Below are 27,268 nucleotides of genomic sequence, written 5' to 3'. Positions count from 1 at the left end.
TGTGAACCTGCATGTCAAATACGAGTGATATTGATTACATCTTGTGTACATTATCTACTCTTACACTCATTCATTTGTACCTTCTTTTCATTTTCTACATGTTTGGCAAATAAATGGATTCTTTGAGCTACAGTGTATGCAGCAGATCAGTTTTATCCACATTTTGTTCTGAATAAACTAGGGAGTATTTTTTCAGAAAACATTTTCCAATTTTTGACGCATCAGATCCAAACACCTCACCTCAAGTATCTTGTCCCTCAGACTAGAGTGTGTAGATCACAAGTGAACTGACCATGAGCTTCACTTTCTGGATCTCAATGGTGTTGTTGTCATCTTCACCGTTTCCCGCGTGTTTCTTACATGGTTAAATCCGAACACCAGAGAGCGTCGATCATTCTGTCGAAGTGTGAGACGGTTTATGTGCATTCTAGTCAGAGATAAGCTGTTTATCTGAGTGCATGTCACGAGCAGACCTCATAATCTTTATAGAGCCAAAGTCATAATCCTATTACATTTGGATGAGTGAAAAATGGAGAGTATAAGTTAAAGAGTCTTGGGGTGATTCATCGAACATGATACAAGCATCTGCCAAATCGTTTACTTACATTACATCGATATTTTCTTCTTGAAAATGAATCGTGATCTTCTCTGTGTAAGGATAATGAGTTTGTCACAAAGAAGCATTCTAATCGAGAGATAGTTGAACAGAGAGGGACTGAATGCAAGTTTTAAAGGAAGGCTCCCCAAAATGAAAACTCAGCCATCATTTATGATGATGTTCTTCTGTGGAACTCAAACCTCTCCAAGACACAAACAAATTGGAGTTCTCTCTTGTACGGTAAATCCAGTTTAATGGTATAAAAGGCACATTTTGGAGACATATTAGCCACAGGAAACATGTAATGAGTAAATATTGATCCATAAAAGCAACGTTTACTCATAACTAACCGTAAGTCACTTACATTTCTTGAGTTAGCACAACATGTGTAATGTAGACATTAGATTGCCTCACAAGCATTTCTTTGCTAGCGTTGAGAGAGAAAAAGGATTGCATTAAATAGCATTTCATTCTCCCAAATAAATCTCTTAAGGCAAAAAAGAAAGAAAAAGTAAAAGAAGCCAAATAAGGCAGACGTTCACATCATTACACAGAGTGACCCGTCAGTTCTGTATTTACACTGATGATGAGGATTAAAACTCTCAGCCGAACAAGCAATAAATTAGTCATCTGCAAGCAGGGTTATCTAACATACATCACATAAAACCTGACCTAATGCTGATACGAGAAAATCTCGATGATTTCTACCTTAATCTTGGCACAACTCTACTTTGATTCACATATAATAGAAACAGCTTTACACATTGAGTATATACTCACAATACTGATCACAAAAACACTTATTTTATGCTCTCAATGAGGCAATGAAGGAAAATAAAGTGTTAAAAGTACATGTATATTTCACCAGAGCATCATGCTAATCTATATCTACTTGACCATGAGATCAGTTTAAAATACAGCTAGCCTCACATTGACTGAACTGACCATTATTTCACCCATTTGACAATCAAGCATTTCAGCTAAATCAGTTCACAGTCTGTCTCAATAGGGGTATTATGGTAATATATCCCATCTAATGTATGGCTTTTTTTTTTTTTTTGGAGTGTTGAACAAATGGCAACCGATATGGAGTGATGTTTTCAGAAACAATCTCCATACGTTTTAAACTAATGGGCTCTCCAGGACCTGGGGTGTGCGACCTCCACCTTACCTGCTCAGTTCATTCTCTCTCTACTCTTAGTTGATTTGGTCTCTTCTATTTGCTAAAGCATCTGCACTTTCAGTTCTAAACCGAAAGTCCTGCTTCTTTTTGGTCTCAGATCTAGCATTTAAAACTGCAAATTATATGGTTACCAGTACAAACAGCTAAACATCAAATTCACCTGATAAGCAACAATGCTTAAGATATTGAGACTTGCTTTCAAAGAATCTATCTTGACTATAAAACCACCGATTTTTAGGCATAAACGAGTAAAAACAAGTGTTAAAAAAATCTTTCAGTCTACAAGATAAAAGACACTAATATTCAAAATACATTCAGTGAAATCAGGAAAGGTCTTCAATATCTTAACTAGAGTTGCTCGTCAAGTAAATGTACCTTGTTTAAAGGATATCTGGATTTTTTTTTTTTTTTTTACAGGTAAATTGGTAAAAAAACGAATAAAAAAATATGATTTTTGCAGGGTTCCGCTTCACAAATTCCTTTTCACCATTAAAAATATTTGTTGATGTCCTTGTAAAAGGTTTGCGTAGATGAATTACAGTGTGTTAGCCGACCGGTTCTAGAGTTCATCTCGGGCCGTGCTGTCAAGCGAAGACTGGAGTACGTCAGTGTTCTGCGCCTCAGAACTCAGTTCTTCCTGCTCGAGGCTCTTTCCCGAGCGTGCTCGATCCCAGTCTGTGCGCACGGTTTCATTATCCCAGACGGTGGAGGTTTCGGTGTCGCTGATGTAGCCCGGGTCACCTGTGTAATGTGTGGGGTACACAAGCAGAGGTTCGGCAGAGAACGCCCGCAGATCTCGCCGCTCAAAGTGAGACATGTACTCCTCACTGGAGAGGAAAGGCAATAAATTAATGACGATAGAACAATAGAATTATAGCATATTTGACAGATGGGCAGATACAATGGGTAAAAAGAAAGGTAGATTGATAGATAGAATTAAACATTATTGGAACAATAGATTGATAGATAGAACAATAGAAAACAGACATGCAAAATGGTAGTCAAATGTATTTCTAGATTACAATAGACAGAATGATAGACGATAGTGTGATAAATGGGTAGAATGACAGAATGAACAATAGGCTAAACGCACAAATGATAGAATGAACAAATGAATGATAAACAGAACGACAGAAACAAAAGAATGATAGAAAATTAGAAAGCTTTAACACCCAAACAAACAAATGATCGAACGAACGATAGACATATAGATCAAACGATAGGTAGATAGATCTCTCACATCGGGTGTTTGTTGTACATGACAGGCAGGAACTCGTCCACTGGCAGCATCCTCTTCAGAGGTTCAGCTCTCAGAAGCTTCTGTGCTCCTTGTAATGAGATCATGTATCCTAGTGTCCAGTAAGAGTAATCTGCTTCAACAAGGTTGTGAATTTTGGGTACAGACTTCTCAGGATGGTCCACCTGCATCCTCTTCCGTCCGATATAACTGAGCATATACGACAAAGACAACAGGGTTAGAATTGAACTTCATGTTGGCCATCAGAGATTGCGCTGCACCTCTCCAGCCAGTGTGCTATTGTGTGCGGTGTGTATGGGGATATTTCAGGAGTGTTTTCTTACATTAAATCCCAGTCCAACCCCTGCGTCTGGATCTCCTGCATTAGATTCTGCAGGCGTCGCTTGAAGAAAACCTCAAAGCGCAGATCATCTTCAATCAGCAGAGACATCTTCAGCCCACGTTCTACAATCTACAAATAATGCATTATAAACTATTTATTATACAAATGAAACATGATTAAAAGGATACATGATATCATTTTGAAAAATCACTGGACCATTGTATATACTCCTGCTGAAGTGATCATTCGATCAGCTCTGACTGATGAAATCAAGCTTTTTTCCGTACTTTTTTTCCCCGTCTGTGCGGGAACATCAGAAGTGTGCCGCTGAACATCTGCCAGTATCTTCACACACTCACCTCCGTCCAGATGTTGAAATGAGACAGGAAGCAGCCAAGCTCTCCTTTGGTGAGTGGCCTGCCATGATACGGATCGCTGTATCCAGGCATCATCTCGATACCCATCGCCTCAATCTGACTCGTATTCAACGCCCTGAGAGACACATCACGTGTTTTGTCAGCTGTGTATTAGGGTAACAAAGAGGTGAGAGAGGGGGATTGTGGGCAGGTCTGTTTGCTGATGTGCTGAGAGCGTGTTCACGTGTGTGTGCGAGTGTTTAACATACTTGCCATCCACAGCAGCAATGATCTTGCAAGTGATCTCTTGTTCATATAGAGTTCTCAACATGCGCTCTCTCCGGTCAGAACGTCTCAACAGATTAATCATAAACACCTGAACACAGATCGAACCCATTCAGAAATAATGACATGATATGTTATTTTATTAAGGCAACAGAAGCAAGTGCAAATACACTGCAAGCGAGCAATGTTACAAAACTAGAACTAAACTAAAAGAATAAACTTAATTGAACATGCGCTACATTCTCTGAAACAAGCAACAATATCTCATGCGATTTAACAGTAACCGTGGATGTGCTTCTCACCTCATCAAAACCCATTTTATCAGGCCGTTTAGGAGGCAGAGAAAGATACACAGAGGGTTCTGATGGATGACCACGTACTGCAGAGAAAACACATATGCAATAATCAACAACGAGCAACTGGAAGGGAACGTACAGGGCAAACAATCAGATCTGTTTGGTCATGTGACTCACCCATCACTTCAAGCTGCGAGTGCAGAAAACTGTCCGCCTCGTCCTGCAGGGTATTATGGGAGCGTAGGGGTACAGGAAAATACCCATAAGTCTCCATGTTGCAGATGTACATCTGGACATCTGAAGAAAGTTTAAATAAATAAACATTTAGCACATAAAAAGGTGCTTTTTTTGTTTTATTTATACTGTATCTGTTGTAACTGTCAATATCAAAATCGTGATTCTTTTGATAATCATTCCAACTATAGTGTTAGGGCAACAAAATAAACTGTACAGTTATATTCCTGACAATCAGAGCTTTTATTTGATACGTCACTTGCCTATTGAAGTCCAGTGTGAAAATACTCATGTTTATACATCGCCTCAAGGTGGCGCTCATTTGCAATGCTGTGGATTTCAGGCTTTATTTTTGTATGTTACATAACTTAAATGCATCTGATGGTATTCTTAAAAAGTTCAGATATCCACCAGCAGTCTGTAGAGTTGAAGAGGTAAGGAACTACAACATGAAGAACAATCTAAGGGGATTTTTTGCATTTTTGTGTCTGTCCACGGCGTTTTTCCAATTGTTTCCTATGTAAACATGCGGTTTGACTGTGGCAACACGTCTAGCTGTTTTTTCAGGTGTCTCGCCCCAGAGTGTGATATTGTTTAGATGATGCGTGAAGTAAAAAAAAACTGGGGACACCTGCGTTCTGCCCAATTCAATGCGTGATGTCTTGGTTTTTTAGCAGAATTCTGGGATCTCTACTGACATCTGTGGCTGAAACATAAGTTTTTCGCAGCGGAACATTATTTTTTTTTCTCCGTCATTTGTGCATTTTTGTGAATGAATGTGATGGTTCGAGGCATCCTCATGTTTGCCAGTGTTAATTCTATCAGAGCGGATCGGAGTAGCTACACCAAGAGTCAATAATAGTAAAAGGAATGTCCGACAAGTCGTATACCCGAAAAATACGTCATCTGAGCAAGCAAGTAGCATATCTGCCACCAGACCGTCTTTTTCTTTTTATGGACAAGGAGTAAACATGCTAGGACAACTGACATAAGCCTGAAATTTCCCTGCCAAATCAAAACCAAATCCCCGCAAAATTTCCCCACCAATTATTTTGTTAATTTCAAACGAGAAATTCTCTGTCGTACACTTTTAACATAATACCTAAAATAAATATTTACTTCAACATATACATATGAGGCATTTCACAGATATTAATAAATGATGACCAGGATCCAGCACAGATACTCAGTTGAGACACACCTGCCATCCGCGCAGAGAAGGCGAATATGATGATGTCATCGAAGGCCCAGCTGTAGTCGGGGTGAGGGGGGTGGAAGTTGAGCTCACGGGAGGCCTGCTTCCTCAGATCCACCAGGAAGGTGGAGTGAACCATTGGAACAGCAAAACAACCCTTCTTCTCCTGCCGCCTGATGGGCATGTACGCTGGAGTACGCTTGTAGTAACCCTTCAAACACAACAAACAAACATCATCTAAGATATAAGAGCTTTTGTGAGTATATATTCATCTTCAGTTCACTTTCTGTCTCTCGGACACACCTGTGATGTCATTCCACACCAGAAGTTGGAGTACGCTGCTCTGGACTCCAGCATCGGTGCAACGATCGTCTTGTTCTCATTCATTAACTTCCATAAAACGTCACGATTCGTCAGTAAATTATCACAGTCCACCAACTAGAAAGAAAGAGAGAAACTTTAAGGAATAGTTCAATAGTTGTTTTTTGCCTCGCCCTCATATTGTTCCAAAACCGTATGGTGTTCTTTTGTTTCTTTGGAACACAAATTAATTTTGACTAGGGGTGTCGATTTATCGCATTCATTCAGTGTGATTAATTTTATAAAACAAAGCGTAAAGGAGTAAAGACCTGAGCAACTTTAACAAGGACCAAATTGTTATGGCCAGACATCTGCGGCTGTTTGTGGGTTGTCCCTCCTAAGACCACTGTCGGTAGATACTCACCACTGCTGTCTGGGTGCCCAAGGCTCATCTATGCGCGATGGCAATGAAGACTATCCTGTCTGGCCCAAACCGAAAGGTGGTCTACTGAAGCACAAGTCACAGAACATTTTAATGAAGGTTATAGGAGGAATGTGTCACGACACATAGTGCATCTCATCCTGCTGCGTATAGGGGTGCATAGCTGCAGAACGGTCAGAGTGCCCATGATGTCCCGTCCACCGTCAAAAGCACCTACAATGACCATCGGAACTGGACCTTGGAGCAGTGGAAGAAGGTCATCTGATCTGAAGAGTCCTGCTTTCTTTTACATCACGTCGAAGACAACAAGTCGGTGGAGGGAGTGTGATACTTTCGAAAAAGTTCTGCTGGGAAACACTGGGTCCGGCCATTCATGTGGACTTCAATTTGACATGTGCCACCTACCTAAACATCATTGCAGACCAGATACACCCCTTCATGGCAATGGTATTCCCTGATGGCATTGGCCTCCTTGAGCAGGATAATGCCACACTGCACACATTGTCCAGGAATGGTTTGAGGAACATGATGAAGAGTTCAAGGTGTTGTCCTGGCCTCAAAATTCCTCAGATCTCAATCCAACTGAACATCTGTGGGATGTGCTCGACCAACAAGTCCGATCCATGGCGGCTCCACCTCACAACTTACAGGACTTGAAGGATCTGCTGCTGATGTCTTGGTGCCAGATACACACAGGACACCTTCAGGGGTCTTGTAGAGTCCATACATCCCCGGATCGGAGCTATTTTGGCAGCACGCAGAGCGTGTTTAGGCATAATGTTTTGGCTCATCAGTGTAAATTTGTCCTAAGAAAAGCTTTTATTACAAATCTATCTTGGACAGATTGATTAATTTAATTACAAAATGGATTGCTCTGAACTGCTGACTTATAGGTTTGTGTTCAATGATATGGAAATAAACAAAATATGGTCACTGAAAGGCACTTTTTGTGTTACCCAAGCAATGCTGTACAGTTACTAATGTAATGCACTGTATTTTAATTATCTGAATGATATAAATAAATACATAATAAAATAAATACAAGAAAGAGCTAATCAAAGAGCTCTAGAACCACTGCTAGACCAGAATATCAGAAATAAAGTCCTAAATATCCCCCTCCAGAACTAAACAGTATTTCTAACTTTAGATGAACTTCACACACATACAGTATATTTAATATCCATATGTGTGTGTGTGTGTGTGTGTGTATTTCAATGAGTCACCGCAGGACAGAGCGACTCTAAAAACGAAATCCTCTGATTGGCTTTAAAGTGAAATTCCTTTACTTTCCAGTTGACATTAATTCTTGATGTAGACCGATATATTGCTTTTACGATTAATCCATGCTGATAGTTGCTTTTTGGAACTATCAGTTATCAGCAAGAAGTCCCCAGTGTGTTTCGGGCTTGTTTATAGTTAAAAGTCCAGCGTTATGCACCAAAACGATTCATCGGTTATCGGCCTTTTCCGCCACCTTAGTTATAGGTATCCCCAACAGTTCACCTCTAATCAACTCCTCTTATGTTTGAACCACATGTCATATAGAGACACTTTATACCATCGAATCAGTTCCTCATGGATAAATGAAAGTCCCATTTAAAAATTTTCTGCTCACTGAAACTGATTTTCCTCAAAAAACTTCACATTAGGGAAGTAAATTTGATCGTAAACAGCATTTCAAAGCTAAAGATGAGGGTAGCTGGTTTAAGTTCAGGGAAATATGTTAAAACTATAGTCACAGAGTCAAACAGGACTAGCAGGATTTATATAAGACGTACCAGGAAGTAGTCGGCCCACATCTCACGTGCGGTTTCAAGAGCTGCCTGACGGAGTTTCATCACGTGCTCGTACCGAAGATTAGCCCAGTGCTTCGGTCCACTTTCATCTTTATAGACACTGATACACACACAGAAAGATGCACAGACAGAGTCAGAGATATAAGATACAGAAGAAGGAGATGCAAATGTAAAATGACCTACAAAAACAATAAGACCTTCAAAATCGTTTTATTTATGGGTGTAGATTGAGGTTTAGGCCAGACTCACCTGGGCTCTTCTTGCGGTCTCCACTCCACATAATGATAAAAGTTCTGGACGTTTATCAGCCATTCTCGGAGAATCGCAGTCGTGTTGTCAGAATTATGATCTGTTGCCACCCTGAAGAACAACAGATGTTGGTTAGCATGATAAAAGACACATTAGTTTAGGGTCTGGGTATCTCAGCGAGTATTGACGCTGACTATCACCCCTGGAATCCAGGGTGTGCTGAGTGACTCCAGCCAGGTCTCCTAAGCAACCAAATTGGCCCGGTTGCTAGGGAGGGTTGAGTCACATGGGGTAACCTCCTCGTGGTGGTGATTAGCGGTTCTCTCAATGGGCGTGTGGTGAGTTGTGTGTGGATCGTGGAGAGTAGCATGAGCCTCCACATGCTGTGAGTCTCCGCGGTGTCATGCACAACAAGTCACGTGATCAGATGCGCGGATTGACCGTCTCAGAAGCGGAGGCAACTGAGACTCGTCCTCCGCCACCCGGATAGAGGTGAGTAACCGCGCTACCACGAGGACCTACCAAGTAGTGGGAACTGGGCGTTCCAAATTGGGAGAAAAGGGGATACAATAAATAAATCTTAAATCAACACACAATGGACCATTTCCCCTTAAAATATCTTCAAGACTATTAAAGACTGACTGATCACATGACTGAAACACATGACAGAGCATGAATCAAAGGCAGAGTTTTTGATCTTCTAGTTTCTTTTTCCATGTTAAACACTGTAGAATTACCCCATATTTAACTTTCCCTAAATGGCCTTCAGATAAATGCAACTCATCTTCTCTGTGTGAGAGACAGACAGCGAGACAGACAGCTGGTAGACGTTAAGTCTTCTGTCACACACAGAGAATGTCGAGATTCATTCATTGTTTAGAAGGTTGCCGTTTTTATCCCTGTCGTGAGATCAGTCGTAAGGCAGCAAACACCAGATATCCTATTGAAAGTTCATGGTGCCACTCGTGTCAAGTAAACAAGTAACAAATACCATCTGCCCTGGTTGTGAAGCAATAGGTGTTTTTTTTATTCGGTACTCTAGATTGGACTATGGCTACATTTGGTAAACAAGTACTAAACTAGTATTGCATTTTAAATATAGTCTGGGATACTTTTTCTCTTTAGATCCAAGTGACACACATGACAGTACAAAGATTATTCCTCCATCACACTACTACAGTATGAAGGCAGAAGTGTTGCCGAACTAGAAAATGTGTCGATTTGGATCTGTGAATGCACTATAGTCAACCGTACTTTAGGCTTCATGTTCTGCTGGCTGACAGAAGTAAAGCCAATTTACCAAATTAAACCAAAACCACACAGGTCTTGTAAAATCAGTGCTGTGAGTGTGTGTTCAGGTGTGCACCTCCACAGCAGATCAGATGCAGGTGATTGTCCTGAGGCTGACATGATCAATCAAAACAAATTAAAAGCGATTATTGAGATCATACAACTACTGGAGAGTCCATCTGGGTTCTGCAGTTAATCAGTACATTTACTTGCCCAGTTATAGCTAATCAATCATCTGTCTGTCCAAGTATACATGACACAATGCATTATTGAATATTGCAAGAAAGACGTCAGCCGAGGACGTGTTAAATACAGGAGCTGTTCTAGGTCTGTTGGTCCAACTTAAAAAACATTACAATCGCCTTTACGTGACAGAAAGACGAATTATTGTGTTAGTCTGATGGAAATCAAACTAGTGCATGTAAACATACGGAGCGAGCGTAATACGGATTGATAAATTGCAAAAACTGTAAAAATAAAAAACAAAATAAAAAATTTGAATGCTTCAGATGTGCACAAAATTGTTTTTTTTAAGATTTACGCATTTCAATTTCCTAACAAAATTCCATCAAATTCAATTGAGAAATCTTTAATTAAATGAAATCCTAAATATTTCAAGTTATGTTAATTTAATTAAAAATGTCACCATTGAATTTGATGGAATTTTGTTATGAAACTGAAATAAAAATATTTTTGTTTACAAATAATTTGGGTATAACAAATTCTCAATCCTTAGTAATCCTTAATAAAATTAAATAGAAATTTGATTTATTTGTTTTATTAATTCAATTTTGATTAACATTACACAATTTAATTTGATGGAATTTTGTTATGAAATTGAAAATGCAAAAATATATAAAATAGGTTAAAAGTGCTGTTTGTTGATATCAGACACATTGCAATCAAATAAATATTTTAGCCCATTTTTAATATTTATCTCATAAAATTCTATCAAATTAAATTGTGTAATGTTAAACAAAATTCAATTAATAAAATATTAAAAAAATATTAAAGATTACTAAAACTCAATTTGATGGAACAACATTTCCACCTAACTGAATTGAGTAATCCTTAACAAAATTGCATTAATAAAACTTTTTAAAACTATAAAACATTTATGTTGATAGACACACTGTTGTCAAATACATATTTTAGCTTATTAAGATTTACACAGTTAAATTTCATTAAAAAAATTGAACTGTGTAGGCTTCGTTTTTTACCACCTCTGAATGTGGCTTTATTCACACAAGTTTAAACATGAAACACGATGTGGGAAAAACGATCAGGTTGAAGAACAAACACTTATCAGCCTTCATTCATCAGTTTTCTGTGCTCTCGCTTTATCTTACACAGGTTTATAAAAACAGTGTCATGTTGAATTTACATTCCTGCAGCACATTCCATTCACTCCTTTCATCCCCAAAGCTGTGGGTGATGTACAGCATATCTGTAATGAGTCTGACTGATGGAGAGTCCTCAGAGAAGATGCTCATTTGATAATTACAGTCATTAAGACACGCCGTCAAACCACAGCACAGATACACTCGCATTATGAGGTCACAACCTCGAGGTGGGAATCAATCACATGTCCACAAGCAAAGTGCATTTGATATTATGGCAAAATATGGAAGTTAAAGATTTTAGCGGATGTATGCAGGGAGTGGTGGTGGCGTAGTGGGCTAAAGCACATAACTGGTACTCAGAAGGTTGCTGGTTCGATCCCCACAGTCACCACCATTGTGTCCTTGAGCAAGGCACTTAACTCCAGGTTGATCCGGGGGATTGTCCCTGTAATAAGTGCTCTGTATAATACATTGGTACTCAGAAGGTTGCTGGTTTGATCCCCACAGTCACCACCATTGTGTCCTTGAGTAAGACACTTAACTCCAGGTTGCTCCGGGGGGATTGTCCCTGTAATAAGTGCACTGTAAGTCGCTTTGGATAAAAGCATCTGCCAAATGCAGAAATGTAAAAGTGTGAACACACTGTTCAAACTGCTCAGTGTGAGTTCTACTTGTTAGTGGTCAGCACCTCTCAGCTGATTTAATACACTTTCTATTTTATTTCTAAAAAGAGCCCTTAGATTATATAGAGTTTGATGTGAATGTGTGCGAACGCACAGAATTGCCAAGTTGTACTTCAGAAGTTGCTTTATGTAGCCTTGGATCAGTACTGAACACAATATTGAGGTCAGTATGTACAGCATCCACCCAAATGGCTTCTGGGATCTCGGACCACACGTGGTTTAGTTTTGGTCAGTTTGTGGCAGCAACACAAACCCTGGCGGTTCAGTTAACTACAAACTACAGAGATGGCAACGCTTCAGTTCTGGCTGTACTTCACAAACACCACTAAACACTTTTAAACAGCACTGGACACAGATGATACAATCTCCACGTGTTAAAACACAATTACACATGTATGAATTTAATTGCATTAAAGTCAAGCAAGCATTATCTGCAAACAAACAATGCTGGTGTGTTTTTCAGAATGAATGTCACTTTTAAGAACCACTTTAGCGATTACTTTTAATCAACTGGTGTGGTAGTGATATTTAGTGGATAAATGAAGTAGGTTCACATTGGTGTCCTTGGAGAGTAACTACAGGTGTTGTTCACTATAACATCATGTACTCATATTGTTCAAATCCCATATGACTCCCTATGTGGAACCCAAAATGTGAATTTCTGAATTTAATACAGTGCGATGAGACATCACATCACCTTTGATGGCAAACTCATTGTGCTATCTAACTTGAGAGCTACAGCAGATTCAAAGTGGACCCCGTATGTTCGATGGATGGATGGAATGGATGGAAGGATGGATGGATGGATGGATGCCTAAAGCCATGATATGGCTGGCCATGTGAGTGTTTGTTTACATTTTGAAAGTTGTCGTTTTAATTACAGGAATATTCTGGGTTCCATATAAATTAAGCTCAATCGACAGCATTTGTAGAATAAAGTTGATTACCATAAAAGTTAATTATGACTCGTCCCTCATTTTCCCAAAAACTAAAAAACTAAAATGTATGCTTAATGTCAGACTTGTAACTTGTATTGAACCCGGAATATTCCTTTAAGGGGCACATTCTGTTAGTGTAAATCTTTTAGTTTTTTTCTGATATTTGATCACCCACTGTGTGAAAACCATTATTCTGACAAGTTAGAAAAGATACAGAAACACACGTCAGAACAGTCTGAAGGTCTGTGCCAAATTTGGTTGATGTAGCTTAAAAGCTCTAGAAATTACAATTAATAATTCTGGTCTTGGTTTGGGGATTTCAGAAAAACTCTAAACACCATAATGACTAGTAACTGGCAGAAGAACGCTTTAAGTTTATTATGATTCATAAACGACTACAGAAAATGTGTGTCTTTAACCATTTTGCTATTGCCGCTGTTTTATAAAAGCAATACCAAGGAGCTTTTGAGGGATTTTATGTCGGCATGGCAATCCATGAGGAAAACTTGAACTTAATCGGAAATGTACCAAAATGAACATTAATGCAGTTAACAGTTAACTGTAAGAAATACATAATAAAAACTTCTGTGTATTATTTGAGTGTTTCTATTCTGATGTAGTCTATAATGTGCATATTTAATAAAGGCACAAAGTGAAGAAACACAGCGTCTCTCTGCGAGTGAATTTCACTAAATGAATTCCTCACTGACGCCTAAGGGAATGTTTTCATCACCCATGTTCACGGACTCTCATCCCAATCATACAACACTGTTCTCTTGGATTACATATCACAAATCCAGCTTCATGCACGCAGCAGGGTTCAAAGACACGTTGGCCGATCGGACTGACATGAGAGGGGGCAGAAAGAGCTGATTGAGGGGCATGAAGGGGTGTCTGTCTGCTCTAGTGGGCACGTCTGAACTCGCTCATTTACCCTCAATCCACACATGCACAATCTTTCATTCCGGAGCCCTGGCTTCAAAATGATATGTTTAATATTTTCCACCAGATGGCGCCATTTTTCTCATGTTTATCCTATGGAGCATACAAGCTTTTCCCCTATTCTCTGTTTACTGTACCTGCACATGATGCAGATACAATTTTGTGTGTGTGTGTGTGTGTGTGTGTGTGTGTGTGTGTGTGTGTGTGTAAAGCAACAGTAGCTTTATATAAACAAACTGGCATTTAAAGGGTTAAAATCTTGAAAATGAATGAACATTTGGTAGTTATGATCAGGACTGATGTTGGTTAAAAAAATTAACTCAGTGAAAGTGGAAAATCCGGGGACATTTTTGTCCTCCAAGAACCTGTTAGTAACTATTAAATTGACGCACAAGAGTTAATACGCAAAACATCTGTTCAAGCAATTGCGACTTTTGGATGCGTACTGCGAATTATATTAAATAAAGTACAACACAATTATGATGCCCAGGCAGAACTCACCACATGGCCATGCGGTCTTTGGGGTATTCGAGGCGGTCGATGGCACCGAGGACGTGCGGCAAAGAGTGCGCGGAGTTGCGGCACACCAGCGCGAGCAGCACCCGCGGCGCGAGCAGAGCGGACTCCGGGCTCCAGCGCTCCTCCGGGAAATAACCGCAAGCCGGACCGGTCCAGAGCAGCAGGAGAAAGAGAAACAACAGATGCATGACCGTAGAAAAAGAGACACTTTGCGGAAAGATGAAGATTAGGCAGATAAGCGAAGCAGCAGCGGCGACGCGTCCGTTCGAGGTTTATTGCCAACCGACATAAAGAGGAAGAGATTCTTGGTGGTCGAAGAATGAGGATTAAAGGGAAGGTTTTCTTCCTAAAAAGAGAAAGTCTTTATACAGTTCGTGGTACAGCTATAAATACCCTGCTCTCAAGCATTTAGTAAATGATAGAGAAAGTTTATAATATATGGTAATTAAATTGTACAGAGTCTGTAAGAATTATGAGTGAAAACCCCCAATCTAGTGCGTGCGCCTTTAATTTGGCGTCCGCCCCTTTAAGAGAGGCATCTGCGTCCGGTTAAAAAGTGCTAGAAAGTTCCGTGGGCGTAACTCACACACACACACACACACACACACTCACGCACGCACGCACGCACGCACGCATACATACACTCGCACATAAACAGACACACACACACTCACACACACATGGTTGTTTCATGTGTGTAAGGGCATTTCATAGATTTTCATATATCAGGTTAATTATAGGCTATTGTTTATCCCTTAAACCTCACAGAAACCTGTTTTCGCCCCACAAATAACATAAAGCCTGTACAATTGTAACAGTAGCCAGCTGGTATGTGCTGTGCAGTGTGTAAACCCCACTGGCCTCAAGAGGTGCACTCAGTGTTGCCAACTATTTTCAATGGAAAGTAGCTAAAGCCTGCTCGAAAAGTAGCTAAATGTCGCCAGATGACGTCATGCGTCATTAGCATATTAATGACGTCATCGCGTCGTATTTGCATTCTGCCTAATTTGTCGGTACTGTAGCCTACTTCAGTTTATAATAACGGTTATCTCCCCTAAACCGTGCTCATACTGTTTTTATATAAGTATATAGCCGAATGTCCAGTAAAACGGTTCTCAATTACATATTTTCTGTTAGACAACGGAACGGAACTTAGCTAACGTTACATGTTTATGAGTTTGAAGAAGGTTTATTGTTGTGTTTGGATAAGTAAAATGTATAGAGTCTGTAAATATACGATCTGAAGTCGGAGAGTTCAGAAACCGAACCGGAATGAACTAAAACTCTGATTAGTAGTGAATATAAGCGCATGCTAAGAAAAAATGGTCAAATTAAATGTTTTGAATTAAAACCATGGAGAAGGCAGCTGCTATGTGATCACTGATTGGTCCCTGCTAACACAGCCTGCACATGCGCTGCTCATTCATGTCTATGTCCGCTGGCGTGCAGTCAACGGAATGTGCTGCTCCTCTCAGCCGCTCACTGAACAGAGCAGACGCAGCGGGGAAGTAAGACCTCACGCTTGCAATACTGGCGATATTTGGAATTTGGAAAGTTGCTCAGGTTTGTCCAAAAAGTCGCTAGATTTGTCGCTAGTCACTTTTTTGAAAAAATGTTGCTAAAGGGGTCGGAAAAGTCGCTAAAAATAGTGACAAAGTCGCTAAGTTGGCAACAATGTGTAGCCTTTAGGCTGAAACATACTTCACGCAAGTACGCAGACGTGAGCGCTTGACCAACACGTGGTCCCGTTTTACATACATTACATGCGCTCTTGCGTTGCTCTGGCAGTTACAAACTCGGACCACAAGAGGGCAATATATATTTTAGGTGACCACGAAACTGGTGCTGCGTCTGAAACCAGGTAAATGCTGCTTTCTGAGGCCATACGGAGGCAGGATGAAAATAAGGTGCTATTCAAAGGGTTCGGAGACCCGTTTCCTTAAGAGCTGTCAGTTAAGCCATTAACCGATTAGGCAGTAAGTCAGCAGCCTACGTTTTCGGATGCAGCCCGGATGTCAATAGTTGAGGGGTGGGGAGAGACGTGGAGAAAAAACAAGTTTGTTTGAATGGACTGAGGACAAAAAGTCGTATATATTTTTATATATCGTATATATTTTATAGTCGTATATAAACTCAAATTGCAGCGCGATTCCGCCATGACAGTTGTTGATTGAAAAAGGAAAATCCGCTCTAGCACCCGTTGTGGCAATGCTGAGAATGCAGCGCATACTTGTGTTGGGTTGAGTTTAGTGCTAACACATTTCATAATGCAACAACGCGTGAAATCGAGCTTTTGTAGCAATTAAGGTGCGTCTGCGTTCACGTACTTGTATGCTAGCCTTGTTAGCACACCCTTGTCCCGTGGCGCAAGCAGGACCGGTTACACAAACACACTGCTTATTTACATGTATTAATTTCACTCGACAAAAACACATGTGACTGACCATCAATGAGCCAAAGATACACTGAATTTGAACAGTAGACCGAATGACTGGAACGCGGATTCGTGACACTTTGAATCATTGCTTTCGAAAAATGATTCACTGTTTCGATTCGAAGCACTCAAAACTCAAAAGTGTCGGCTCATTGAGGACGAGAACACATTGGTAGTTATTACTGATGTATATGTCTTTGTAAAATATGTAAACCTTCATGTATAGTCTACACTTCCATTTCAAATACCAGTCCGAATAGTGAGTTTTGGACCATATTAGGATTGTATTGGTCCATAATTGCATGCAGACATGTTAGCTTTAGAAGTAAACAAATTACCAATAGACCGCCCCTCCAGGATTTTTGCAAGTTTAACCGATCTCCGCATTATTTGTGACAGCATGCAATTTTTCATCATTTCCACAAATTTTCTGCAAAAAAAAAAAAATATGAGGGAATCTGTGATGTCCTTACATTAATACACCACTAGATGGCAATCAGTTCCAGGTGGTAGTGATGGAAAGAAAGGAGAAGAGAAGAGTGAGAATGTTGCACATCTACATGTTTTAGTTGTCCTGTTGATTCTGAGCATTTTGATTAAAGTTTCCTGAAGGAATATCTTTTTAGTCTTTCTTGTCTACATAAAGACACAACAGAATCCCATCCCATCGCTTTCCTTCATGTTTGACAGCGGCAAAATACATGTTTGAAAAGATCGAGGCAGACCCAACATATCCAAATGCACAACTGCTATTGTATCCATAGTAACAGTGTGCGTGTACGTTTCCTCTCCTTTATGTTGTGTGTTCACTATCAACATCCATGTCTAAACTTTCGCGGGACCGCAGACAGCACATGTACATCACAGCGAGCGTTTAATCGTCACCCTGTGTCCTGCGAATTAGCTAAATTGAGAAGTCGTACGAATCCGGACGATTTCGCTGTGAGAGTGTTGATTTTATACTGAAATAAAAAAGGTCAAATACATATATTTCTAAATTAACAAAGATTGCCATTTTCATAATGTTTCTCAAACATTTGAAGAATTCAAATTTGTTCATAAATGCTCAAATATATGAACTCTAATTGTATTAGTTTGTAGATGTCGGATTTCGATATTAGATGATGTAATAAAAGCAACAGGCCCAATAATTGAATCTTCATTCGTGTTTTTAGCTTACAGATTTTTTGCTCGTCTATTTTAAACTTAGAAATGTTTTCTTGCATTGTCTGAGACAGACAACCTTAATACACCCACAGGTTTCAACTAAATGAATGCTATTTTTGTGTGTAATTCTATTTTTGTATTTTATTTATTTGCTTGCTAACTGCATAGAAAGTTACAGTGCACTAAAATATTTACTTGGAATTACATTTACAATGCAATACAATCGCAGAATGATGATTTGTGAGTTTTCACGACAAAATCAACACAAATTCAGGACAAAGTGCCGCGAAATCATGCATGAGGGACTGGATGACCAACAGGAACCATTATAGTTTGTGTTAAAACCAATTCAATTCCCATTAGAATCATTAAAACCATTAGAATTTATGTGTGTTTCTGTTGTCTTGTTTTTCAGCAATGAAGTTGGACTTTATATTGACATTCATATTTAAATAAAGTTGTCATTCAGATACAAACATTTTAAAGGTTTTATATATTTTTTACCCTTTTGATCAATGCAATACACAACTCAATAATAACATATGTAAGATATAAACAAACACAGACATAAACAAACAGAATTTTATATATATAAATAAACATTTGTGTTGCTCATGTCGGCACCACCGTCAGTTATATCTTATTTAGTGCTAACTGGGACCTCTTTTGTCATTATAAAATGTTAATCTGAAAGCATTGTTATAAAAACAGTCTGCAAACCTTTCATGAACGCTTGAATATCTTTATATTTATTGTAATAGATTTAGAGCTGAAGCTTCCCATTTATTAATCATTTAGCGCCAGAACAAATGAATGAATGAATGAATGACAAACAAAACATTTGATTCATTCCATTCAGACTTCAACTTCCAATCACATTTTAACATGTCATTTCCTCATCAAACAGAAAGGCCGGACAGAAGTTTCTCGCGGTTCTCCTTTCGGTTTCTCTGCTCGGTTAAATCCCGTCTTCACTCTTTTTTGTGTTTTTCACTTCCTTTTGGTTAAATGGCACTTGAGAATGATCTGTCGTGTCCTGTGTGCACTGATGTCTTCACTGATCCTGTGTTATTGAGCTGCGGTCACAGTTTCTGTGGTCAGTGCATTGATAATCACTGGACCTCGAGCGGCTCCAGAAACTGTCCCGTCTGTCGACAGGTGTCACCTCAGAAACCGGTGTCCAATCTGGGCCTTCGGAACGCCTGTGAGACATTCCTGAAAGAGAAACGCACGGAGAGAAAGAGGGATGGAGATGGAGGACTGGAATGTCAGATACATGGAGAGAAACTTCAGTTGTTCTGTCAAACAGACGATCTGGTGATATGTTCAGAGTGTCAGAAACACGAGCACAGGGGACACAAAATACAGCCCCTACAAGACACTATACGCCAACGCAAGGTACCAGTATACCATTTATATATGTACATTTCATTTATTTATTAACATATAGCCTAGGCTACAGTATATATAGTTATTAAAGAAAAATGCCGCGCGCAAAAAAAAAATATATATATATATTTAGATTTACGCGTTTCAATTTCACAACAAAATTCCATAAATCCTAAATAGTTTTATCACTTTAACTTTTATTTCAAATGTATTTGTATATCATTTGTTATGAAATTGAAACGCGTAAATCTTTCTTTCTTTATTTCTTTCAGTCTTTCTTTCTTTTTAAAACTACATTTTTCTTTTGAGCGCTATGTGTTTTTGGTATACCGCGTTACAAAAGGACAAATTATGTCAGATAATGCTGCAAAAATTCAGATTTAGATTGAGCAAACATTAAGCAATGTTGTACTCATATTGCATAATATTTATAATAATTATTAAATGCATATCGTATATATAATTCGTCGAAATGTTTCATGTAGGCCTATTTTAATGCTCTTTATTACAGTACATGACATTAAAGTTTCAGTAGAAATGTTGATGGTTTGGATTCTTTTCAAAGGCGAAGCTAAAAGAAGCTCTTTGTCCAACTGAGAGGACCTTGTTGACGCTTCAGAATAATACAGCAGTGGATGCCCAAATCTCTAAATACATCCAGGTGACAAACTCTAGAGATATTCCATTATTCAGTAAAGACTAAAAATAACATTCTGAATACATGACAGCAAGGTCATCCATCTTTGAACTAATATTTGTTAGGTGTTGCATTTGAAAAACTGAACTCTTCTTTACTACCCAAATTCCAGAATCAAGCTCAGCAGACAGACAGAAGGATAAGGGAGGAATTTAAGAAACTCCATCAGTTCCTCAAAAAGGAGGAGGAGAGCAGGATAGCAGATCTGAATAAAGAAGAGAAAGAAAAGAAAGGACAGATGGAGAGAAGAATGAAAGTAAGAATACAGTCACTGTCGGGCGCAGTCAGAGAGGTGAAAAATGCCATGAAGGATGATGACATCACCTTCCTTCAGGTTGGAAGTGAAAAGAACTGTCCACATACTCATACATTCTGGCTACATATTGTTTTACAGTATTTTACAACTAATTTAGTGTCTTGATGTGCATTCTTGCAGAACTATTACAGCATTATGAAAAGGTATTCCTTTCATTTCCTAATAGGAAAAAATCATGAGCTTAATTACGCAACCTGGTCTCATAAAAAACACTTTACTATAACTATATTGTTGTAAAATCAGTTTTACGTGGCTCTTCTTATATAGCGTGGCAGTTTACTGGGGAAATGAACACTAGAGGGGCAACAACAAAAATGACTTGTATTCACTTTGACGTAAATAATTACGTAAGTAAGTAAAACGGCAGATTATCAGTTCACCCTGTCCCTTACACAACGCTATCTTATATAAACACTTCCCTATAGCGCATGGCTCATTTTAACGATATACCAAATGTATTTACAAGTTTGTTCGAGTGTGTTTAAATTGTGAACTCACAATTAGCTCAACTGATAGAGCGTTGCACTTGTGATGTAAAGGATATGAGTCCTGAAGCGCACGTGAGCCGAAAGTGTCATAAAAGCAGCTCAAAATGACGTGATTGTGTTTTTATCCCACAATTGCTTTTTCTGACACCATTGCTTAGATTTAGGTTTAAGGTTTAGGGTAGGGAGGTCCATTTGTTCATTTAAAACTCGATAAAGTGTTAACCTTTAAAACCAAATGTCATTTTTGGAGCTACACAGCAGATCTTTCACCTCAGAACTGCCACGATTCGTGTGAGGAACCACACAATATTAACTGTGCAAAAATGTCACCACAGTCACGTAAGTTTCATGAGATCAGGCTCTAATTAAGTATACAGTATTCATTAAGGACAGTCATTACTCTGAGGTGCATATGTATGTGTGTGTGTTTAGAATTGAGGACACACTCCCAGATCCAGAGCCAAGTTCAGAAGCTCTCATTGATGTTCCCAAACATCTGGGAAACTTGAAGTACAATGTGTGGGAGAAGATGAAAGGCATCTGTCGTTTCTGTAAGTATCAGACCTACTTTCTTTTCTGTAAGGGCTCTGAAGGAGTGCTTGACAGATGCCTAAGCTCCATTTTGAGAGTGTAGAAAGAGCTGTGGAGGTTTGAAATTGGGTTTTCCAAAGCACAACTGGACCCACCTCTCTGAGATTATCAGTGGTCAACGGATCCCTACGTCACAATGTGTTGCTGCAACATTTTGTATTTTTATTTTCTCCCCTTTATCTCCCCAATTTGGTACGCCCAATTCTCAAGTCCTCGTGGTGGCGTAGTTACTCGCCTCATTCTGGGTGGTGAAGACGTCAATCTGAGCATCTTATCACGTGGCTTGTTGAGTGCGTTACCGTGGAGACATAGCATGTGTGGAGGCTTCACGCCATCCACCGTGGCATCCACGCGCAACTCACCACATGCCCCACTGAGAGCGAGAAACTCTGCATTCTCTGATGGAGCAAAAACTCTAAGAACTGATTTTACCATGCACAAGTCAACTAGCATGAGTCTTTCTTCTAATGTCTCCAGACCCCGTGATCCTGAATCCAAACACAGCTCCACCAGACGTCCATATTTCAGATGACCTGTCCTCTGTGACCTTGTGCTCCTACCGGCAGGGCGACCTAAACCCTCTTCATCTGTACAAGAACCGTATGGTGTTAGGCAGTGTGGGTTATGGTGATGGCGTTCACACTTGGGAAATCAAGGTGGGAAAGAGTCAGCACTGGAGCCTTGGAGTGTGTCTTGGATTGGTGGAAAATATTATTATGGATCCCAAAATTGACTTTTGGGGTCTCAGACGTGACGACAACATATACAGTTTCCTGAACACTCCATTAAAGTTCACGATGATGACAAATCCTGAGGTAGTGCGCGTGAAGATCGAGGATGATTCTGACCTGAAGTGCAAATGCTTTAGGAAAGTGACATTTTTTGATGCTAGGACTAATACCCTTTTCGGAAGCATCTCACGAGTGCCCTCTGTATGGGAGCTCTTCCCATTTGTGATCCCAGGAGAGCGATCGTCCAATCTGTGTATACTCCCAGCAAACAATGATCCGACTGTTGAACTGGCTGGACAGAAGCTATCCTTCTTTGGGAGACACAATGTCTTGATTATCATCTATGTTTGTTTTGTTGTGGCTATATTAATGATTCTGTTGTGGATGATAGACATACTCGATTAATGAATATCTCGAGGAAAGGAAATAATTTGATGGGTTATTTCAGTATCGTAATGGTCTGTTATACCTGTATATCTGACTTCCTGTAGGAAACTGACTTCCTGCAATCACATTAGCAGAAGCAAGGTAAATGGGCTGTCTATAAACACTGTATCTATAGGGAAATGCTGCAATATTCATTTGTTTTATTTAATTTCAGTGTATACAAAGCCATTGTATAATCTTGTTGGATTGTTAGATAAACTTTTTCTGACCAAGACGGTTGAATGTATAGTGTCTTTGATCAACAGTATGTAGTTTTGGGGCACTATTATTTAAAAAGGTTTTTCACAATTAGTCCATTATAATCAATGAATTTTAGATTGGATGCAACATACTATAAACTATAAAGAAAATTACTTATAAGCTTTGAGATTAGGATTTACACTTATTGTCTCTCTCTTTACAATGGTCTGCAGCTGTTTTGTTGGTGCCACACACTCCATAGTGGTACATTAGAGGAGATATAACAGGGTAATAAATATACTGTAATATTAATGTTGAATGTTTGGTGCTGTGCATCTTGGGAATTGATCATTTGTGTATAATATCTTTTAGCAGTAATTTATCACAATATTTATTTTATGTATAATATGTTTTATTTTCATGACTTCTCTCTCAGTGGGTGTTTGTTTGAAAAGGTTTCAGTTTCATTTTGAACTCAAGTAATAATAAATATGAACCCTGAGCTGTAGTATTAAACATGAGGGTTTCAAACTTGGTTTCGAGCAATCTGTCCCTCCTTTCAAAATCTTTTGATCTGGTTTCTTGTATGATTATGGAAGTCAACACTAAACAATGGTTCTAGACATAGCAGAAATTGTGAAATGAAGTGATGTAGGTGGGCCAAAAACGTTTCTGGCATATTTTAGAGTACTAAGTTCAACCATTCAGAAAGTTTTAAACTCGTAATAGTACATCATTAGAAAACGGTGCTTAGTAGACATTTCAATTACCAAACTAAAGTGTGTTATAGCTATGTCCTGTAGACATAGATAAAGAAATAAAAAAGCAAGCTGATCAGCATCTGTAAACAAATGAAGGTGTTTCATCTCGTGCTAGACACAGAAAATTGTAAATTGACACACTTTATTTACATTTACATTTACATTTATTCAAAGAGGAAAACATAATTGAATCATCTTAAGGAGACAGTGGTATGAAAAGTGCCATACTACAAAGTTTCATTATCATCAGAATAGTATACAAAACAGATTTAAGTGCAACAAGAATTGTAAATATATATATATTTTATTTTTATTTATTTTTTTAGTGACCGGTTAAGTGCTATTGGAAAAGATGTGTTTTTAGCTGTTTTTTTTTAAGATAGAGAGTGAGTCTGCTTCCAGTATTGAGTTGGGAAGGTCATTCCACCACCGTGGTCTGATGAGACTGAGAGTCCGGGAAAGTGTTTTGGTGCCTCTTTGTTTTGGTCGACATTCCTTAGCCGACCGCAGGCTTCTGGTGGGAACGTAGCTCTGCATAAATGTTTTTAGGTATGCTGGAGCAGACCCAGTGACTGTTCTGTATGCAGCATCAGGGCCTTGAATTTAATACATGCATCAACCGGCAGCCAGTGGAGAGAGACAAAGAGTGGTGTAACGTGCTCTCTTAGGTTCATTAAAGACCAGACATGCTGCTGCATTCTGGATCATTTGGAGAGGTCTAATAGCACATGCAGGGAGTTCTGCAATGAGAGCGTTACAGTAGTCCAGTCTAGTTATGACAAGGGACTGAACGAGCAGTTGTGTGGCATGTACATGACTTTATAGACATTCTCTTACTTCTCCAATGCATTCTAGAAGGTAATCTCCCAGCAGCATAAGTCTTGTGTCGTCATATTTAATTGAGTTGCTATTTGTGTTTCTGAAGTTCTTTACAGGTGATTTCAAGCCAAATTGTTATATTACGAATGTGCAAACCATCTGCGGCCACCAAAATGGTGGAAAACGCACGATGATTAAAGTTGTTTAGAAATTTAGATCATTGTTATAGTGTATTAGATGAAAAAGGTTATGTAAAAAATATTACATTTTCTAATATTTGTAGTACTGTGAATTTAAACGATCAGAATAAATGTAACACAATGGAAGTTTCCTGTGTAGACAGCATCATTGATTATAATGGGGTAAAAGAAAGAGTGTTAATGAGTTTGTCAGCGTTACTGATAAATGCCTGACAGAATCCATGTAGGATCTTCAATATCTTAAGAGTGCAACAGAAACATCCGTTTTGACTTTATTAACTAGTTGTGCTAGAATAACTGTAAATATCAGATTCAGACTTGCAAAAACCATTCACGTATGGCAAACTAGAAATTTGTGTACTTAAAAAAAGCAAATACCTACTTGAGTTTTCAGGTGAAATGTCCAAAAAGTGGCGCCAAAAACAAGTTAACCCAAACCCTAAACCTACCTGTCAGTGGTGTAAAATGCAACCTCTGAATCACACTCACTATTGTTTATGTGAACGGGATTACTTCCTGGTTTGGATTCCATGAGAAGTGTACATGTAGCTGCAGGGATAGGTCCAAAAGGGCCATAAGCTCCAAATCACCATTAAAGATATAGGGAGGCCCTAACTTCACCATTTTGGAGGTTAAGACGATGGTGAGTATGAGTAATAGATGAGCATAAGAAATTGTGAGTCTACGAAGCATCCCCTTGTATCCTGTGATGAAGCTGTGACCTCTGACCCCAGGTCTCATTCTAGCCATTTGTGCATGCTGCAGATGATTTTATTCAATGTGACTTACAGTGCATTAAAGCTATACAGACACTAAGAGATTGAATAACAAACAGCAGACAGATATGAAACATTTATTTGTTTATCTTTTGTCACCTGGAGGAAGAGAAAAGAAGGAGCATCTCCAGAACCTAGCTGTGTGTCTCTGAGAGTGACCCCTCTATGATGCATCCCCTTGAATGAAGTGCTAAAGCAGTGACCCATGTGCCTGCATTAGTATAAACATGTAGTTGTTGATTTACTGTAGTGCATCTCAGATAAACCATGATTTATGTAATTCAATGGAAACACCCAAACTACTTGTTTTTCTCTCATCTAGCATTACTGCTATTGAAATGTCACATACATATCTGATGGTCTCCAAAGGTCATTGGACCTCCTCAACAAATAATTGTGTGTATTTTGTGTAGATTTACCCAAAATGTTTGCCTAAATTACAACATGTGTGTACACACATGAATTTGTTCTTGCCCTCATTCTAATGTTAATGAATATGGATTATTCTAAATGGAGTGTGTGCGTGAAGTTAGGAATTTGCATCAAACATGCCCAAACCATCTCCATATGGGGCTTTTAGCACTGCCGCACCTGTACAGTTTCTAACATGAAGAGAGAGATGCCACCAAAGCAAAAGCCCAAAAAATATTACACTATAAAACAGCACAGAACGGCATTATAATTTAGATTGATTTTATAATATGCACCACTTACTGTAGAGTTGGATGAACTGAATGCTTGGAGAGCTCCTTTTATCTGTGCCTCATCGGCATTTTACTACACTACACGATAATCAAACCCTCCAAACGCTTTGGGAACAATCCTACATGTGTGACCAGCTGAAATATGTGTGTAACACGTCAATGAACATTGACCGGAATTTATAGCCTCGGTTGGTGTAATCATTCGATGCACCTGTGGCCGATCTATAAATGGACGCGCCACCAGCGCGTCGTCAGATATTTTTTCTGAAGAGCAGTCCTGGGGCATCCCAGTGCGGCAAAGAAGCGCAGCATCTCGTTCCGCTTTTTTCAGGGAACAAGGATTACAATACGTAACCCGAGACGTTCCCTTTACAAAAGGTTTCCCTATGATGCTGCGCTGAGAAAAGCGCTTTGGGAACAAGAATACCCATGCCGTCGCACTGGGGCTGTCCGGACCACTTTACGGTTGTGTAATGTGCTCACAAGAACGCGAGAGGTCTCAGACATGAGCTTGAGATGTCAACTCAAGGGCATAAGAGCCCGGAGTGGCAAGAACATCCTAACTGTAAAAGTCTAATGAATGTGTGCGGAGAGGACCAACCTGCCGCATCACAAATTGCTGCAGAGGGACACCTCTAGCCCAAGGCCCTCTGGTAGAGTGAGCCCTGACACCTACTGGCGAAGCTTGACCGTGCGCCATGAAGGTCAGAGCAGTAGCATCCCTCACCCAAGGCGACATAGTCTGCTTGGGGGTGACCGCTCTTGCTGCTCCCATGGCAAGGAGTTGTTGCCCTGACTCACGCCACTGGCTAGTGCGGTGGACATAAGTCTTAAGGGCACAGACTGGGCACAGTCTGGGAAGCCTTTGCTGCTCCGGCGTTGCAAACAGCAGGAAGCAGAAGGCTTAGAGAGTGACCGGATGTAGGGTCGCGAAAGGCACCTTAGGTAGGTAGTCAGGATGAGGGTACAAAATTGCTTTGGTCATTCCTGGGGCAAACTCTAAACAGGCTGGCAAAACAGACAGAGCCTGTAGGTCCCCAAGAGCCTGTAGGTACCGCATCCAGGAACTACACAGTGGCGGAAAGGCATCTTTAAAAAGACGCGTTTTGAAATGGACGTTCAACGCCGCTGTGTATTGCTCTTTATATCACTCTTTTAATAACTCTTTTAGAGTTTTTTCTCTGCGCTGTCGAAGCGCCCAGGGGCAAACTGCACTGCGTGCAAGGAAGGAGAAAGCCGCTGTAATGCGCCATCGATCCAACAGCAGGCAGAGCGTCAGAGGAATAACAGGAACAGGTGTGACTCGTAGCAAACATCATGCACAACCATCGGCTCTGAA

The 27,268-nt window shown here is 39.6% G+C and overlaps 2 protein-coding genes across 2 annotated transcripts; one reads left to right on the top strand and one right to left on the bottom strand.

The window, feature by feature from the left end:
* Positions 1-840: 840 nt before the first annotated feature.
* On the bottom strand, positions 841-14,657 carry colgalt1b (collagen beta(1-O)galactosyltransferase 1b). Its single transcript, XM_052126816.1, has 12 exons — positions 14,212-14,657; positions 8,515-8,625; positions 8,248-8,365; positions 6,031-6,165; positions 5,734-5,938; positions 4,476-4,595; positions 4,305-4,381; positions 3,987-4,093; positions 3,721-3,853; positions 3,363-3,490; positions 3,022-3,228; positions 841-2,608 (listed from the first exon to the last, which is right to left on the bottom strand). The coding sequence occupies exons 1-12, from the start codon at positions 14,415-14,417 to the stop codon at positions 2,341-2,343; spliced, it is 1,815 nt and encodes a 604-aa protein (XP_051982776.1). The 5' UTR covers positions 14,418-14,657; the 3' UTR covers positions 841-2,340.
* A 4,092-nt stretch (positions 14,658-18,749) lies between these two features.
* LOC127643890 (E3 ubiquitin-protein ligase TRIM35-like) lies at positions 18,750-24,566 on the top strand. Its single transcript, XM_052126825.1, has 6 exons — positions 18,750-19,228; positions 19,785-19,880; positions 20,029-20,250; positions 20,353-20,375; positions 21,153-21,271; positions 21,789-24,566. The coding sequence occupies exons 1-6, from the start codon at positions 18,839-18,841 to the stop codon at positions 22,445-22,447; spliced, it is 1,509 nt and encodes a 502-aa protein (XP_051982785.1). The 5' UTR covers positions 18,750-18,838; the 3' UTR covers positions 22,448-24,566.
* Positions 24,567-27,268: the final 2,702 nt, after the last annotated feature.

Source organism: Xyrauchen texanus, chromosome 5 (genome assembly GCF_025860055.1).
Source record: "Xyrauchen texanus isolate HMW12.3.18 chromosome 5, RBS_HiC_50CHRs, whole genome shotgun sequence".
Classification (NCBI taxonomy): domain Eukaryota; kingdom Metazoa; phylum Chordata; class Actinopteri; order Cypriniformes; family Catostomidae; genus Xyrauchen; species Xyrauchen texanus.
This window is presented reverse-complemented; position numbering and strand designations above follow the sequence as displayed.

Bases quoted from the DNA above. Each gene is read 5' to 3' on its own strand.
- colgalt1b (XM_052126816.1), bottom strand. From the start codon at position 14,417: ATGCATCTGTTGTTTCTCTTTCTCCTGCTGCTCTGGACCGGTCCGGCT. The intron at 3,491-3,720 runs GTGAGTGTGTGA...CATTATTTGTAG, and splicing joins ATTTCAACATCTGGACGGAG to ATTGTAGAACGTGGGCTGAA. The intron at 2,609-3,021 runs GTGAGAGATCTA...TTTCCTCTCCAG, and splicing joins ATGTACAACAAACACCCGAT to TGAGGAGTACATGTCTCACT.
- LOC127643890 (XM_052126825.1), top strand. From the start codon at position 18,839: ATGGCACTTGAGAATGATCTGTCGTGTCCTGTGTGCACTGATGTCTTC. The intron at 19,229-19,784 runs GTACCAGTATAC...TTCTTTTCAAAG, and splicing joins ACACTATACGCCAACGCAAG to GCGAAGCTAAAAGAAGCTCT. The intron at 21,272-21,788 runs GTAAGTATCAGA...TAATGTCTCCAG, and splicing joins GAAAGGCATCTGTCGTTTCT to ACCCCGTGATCCTGAATCCA.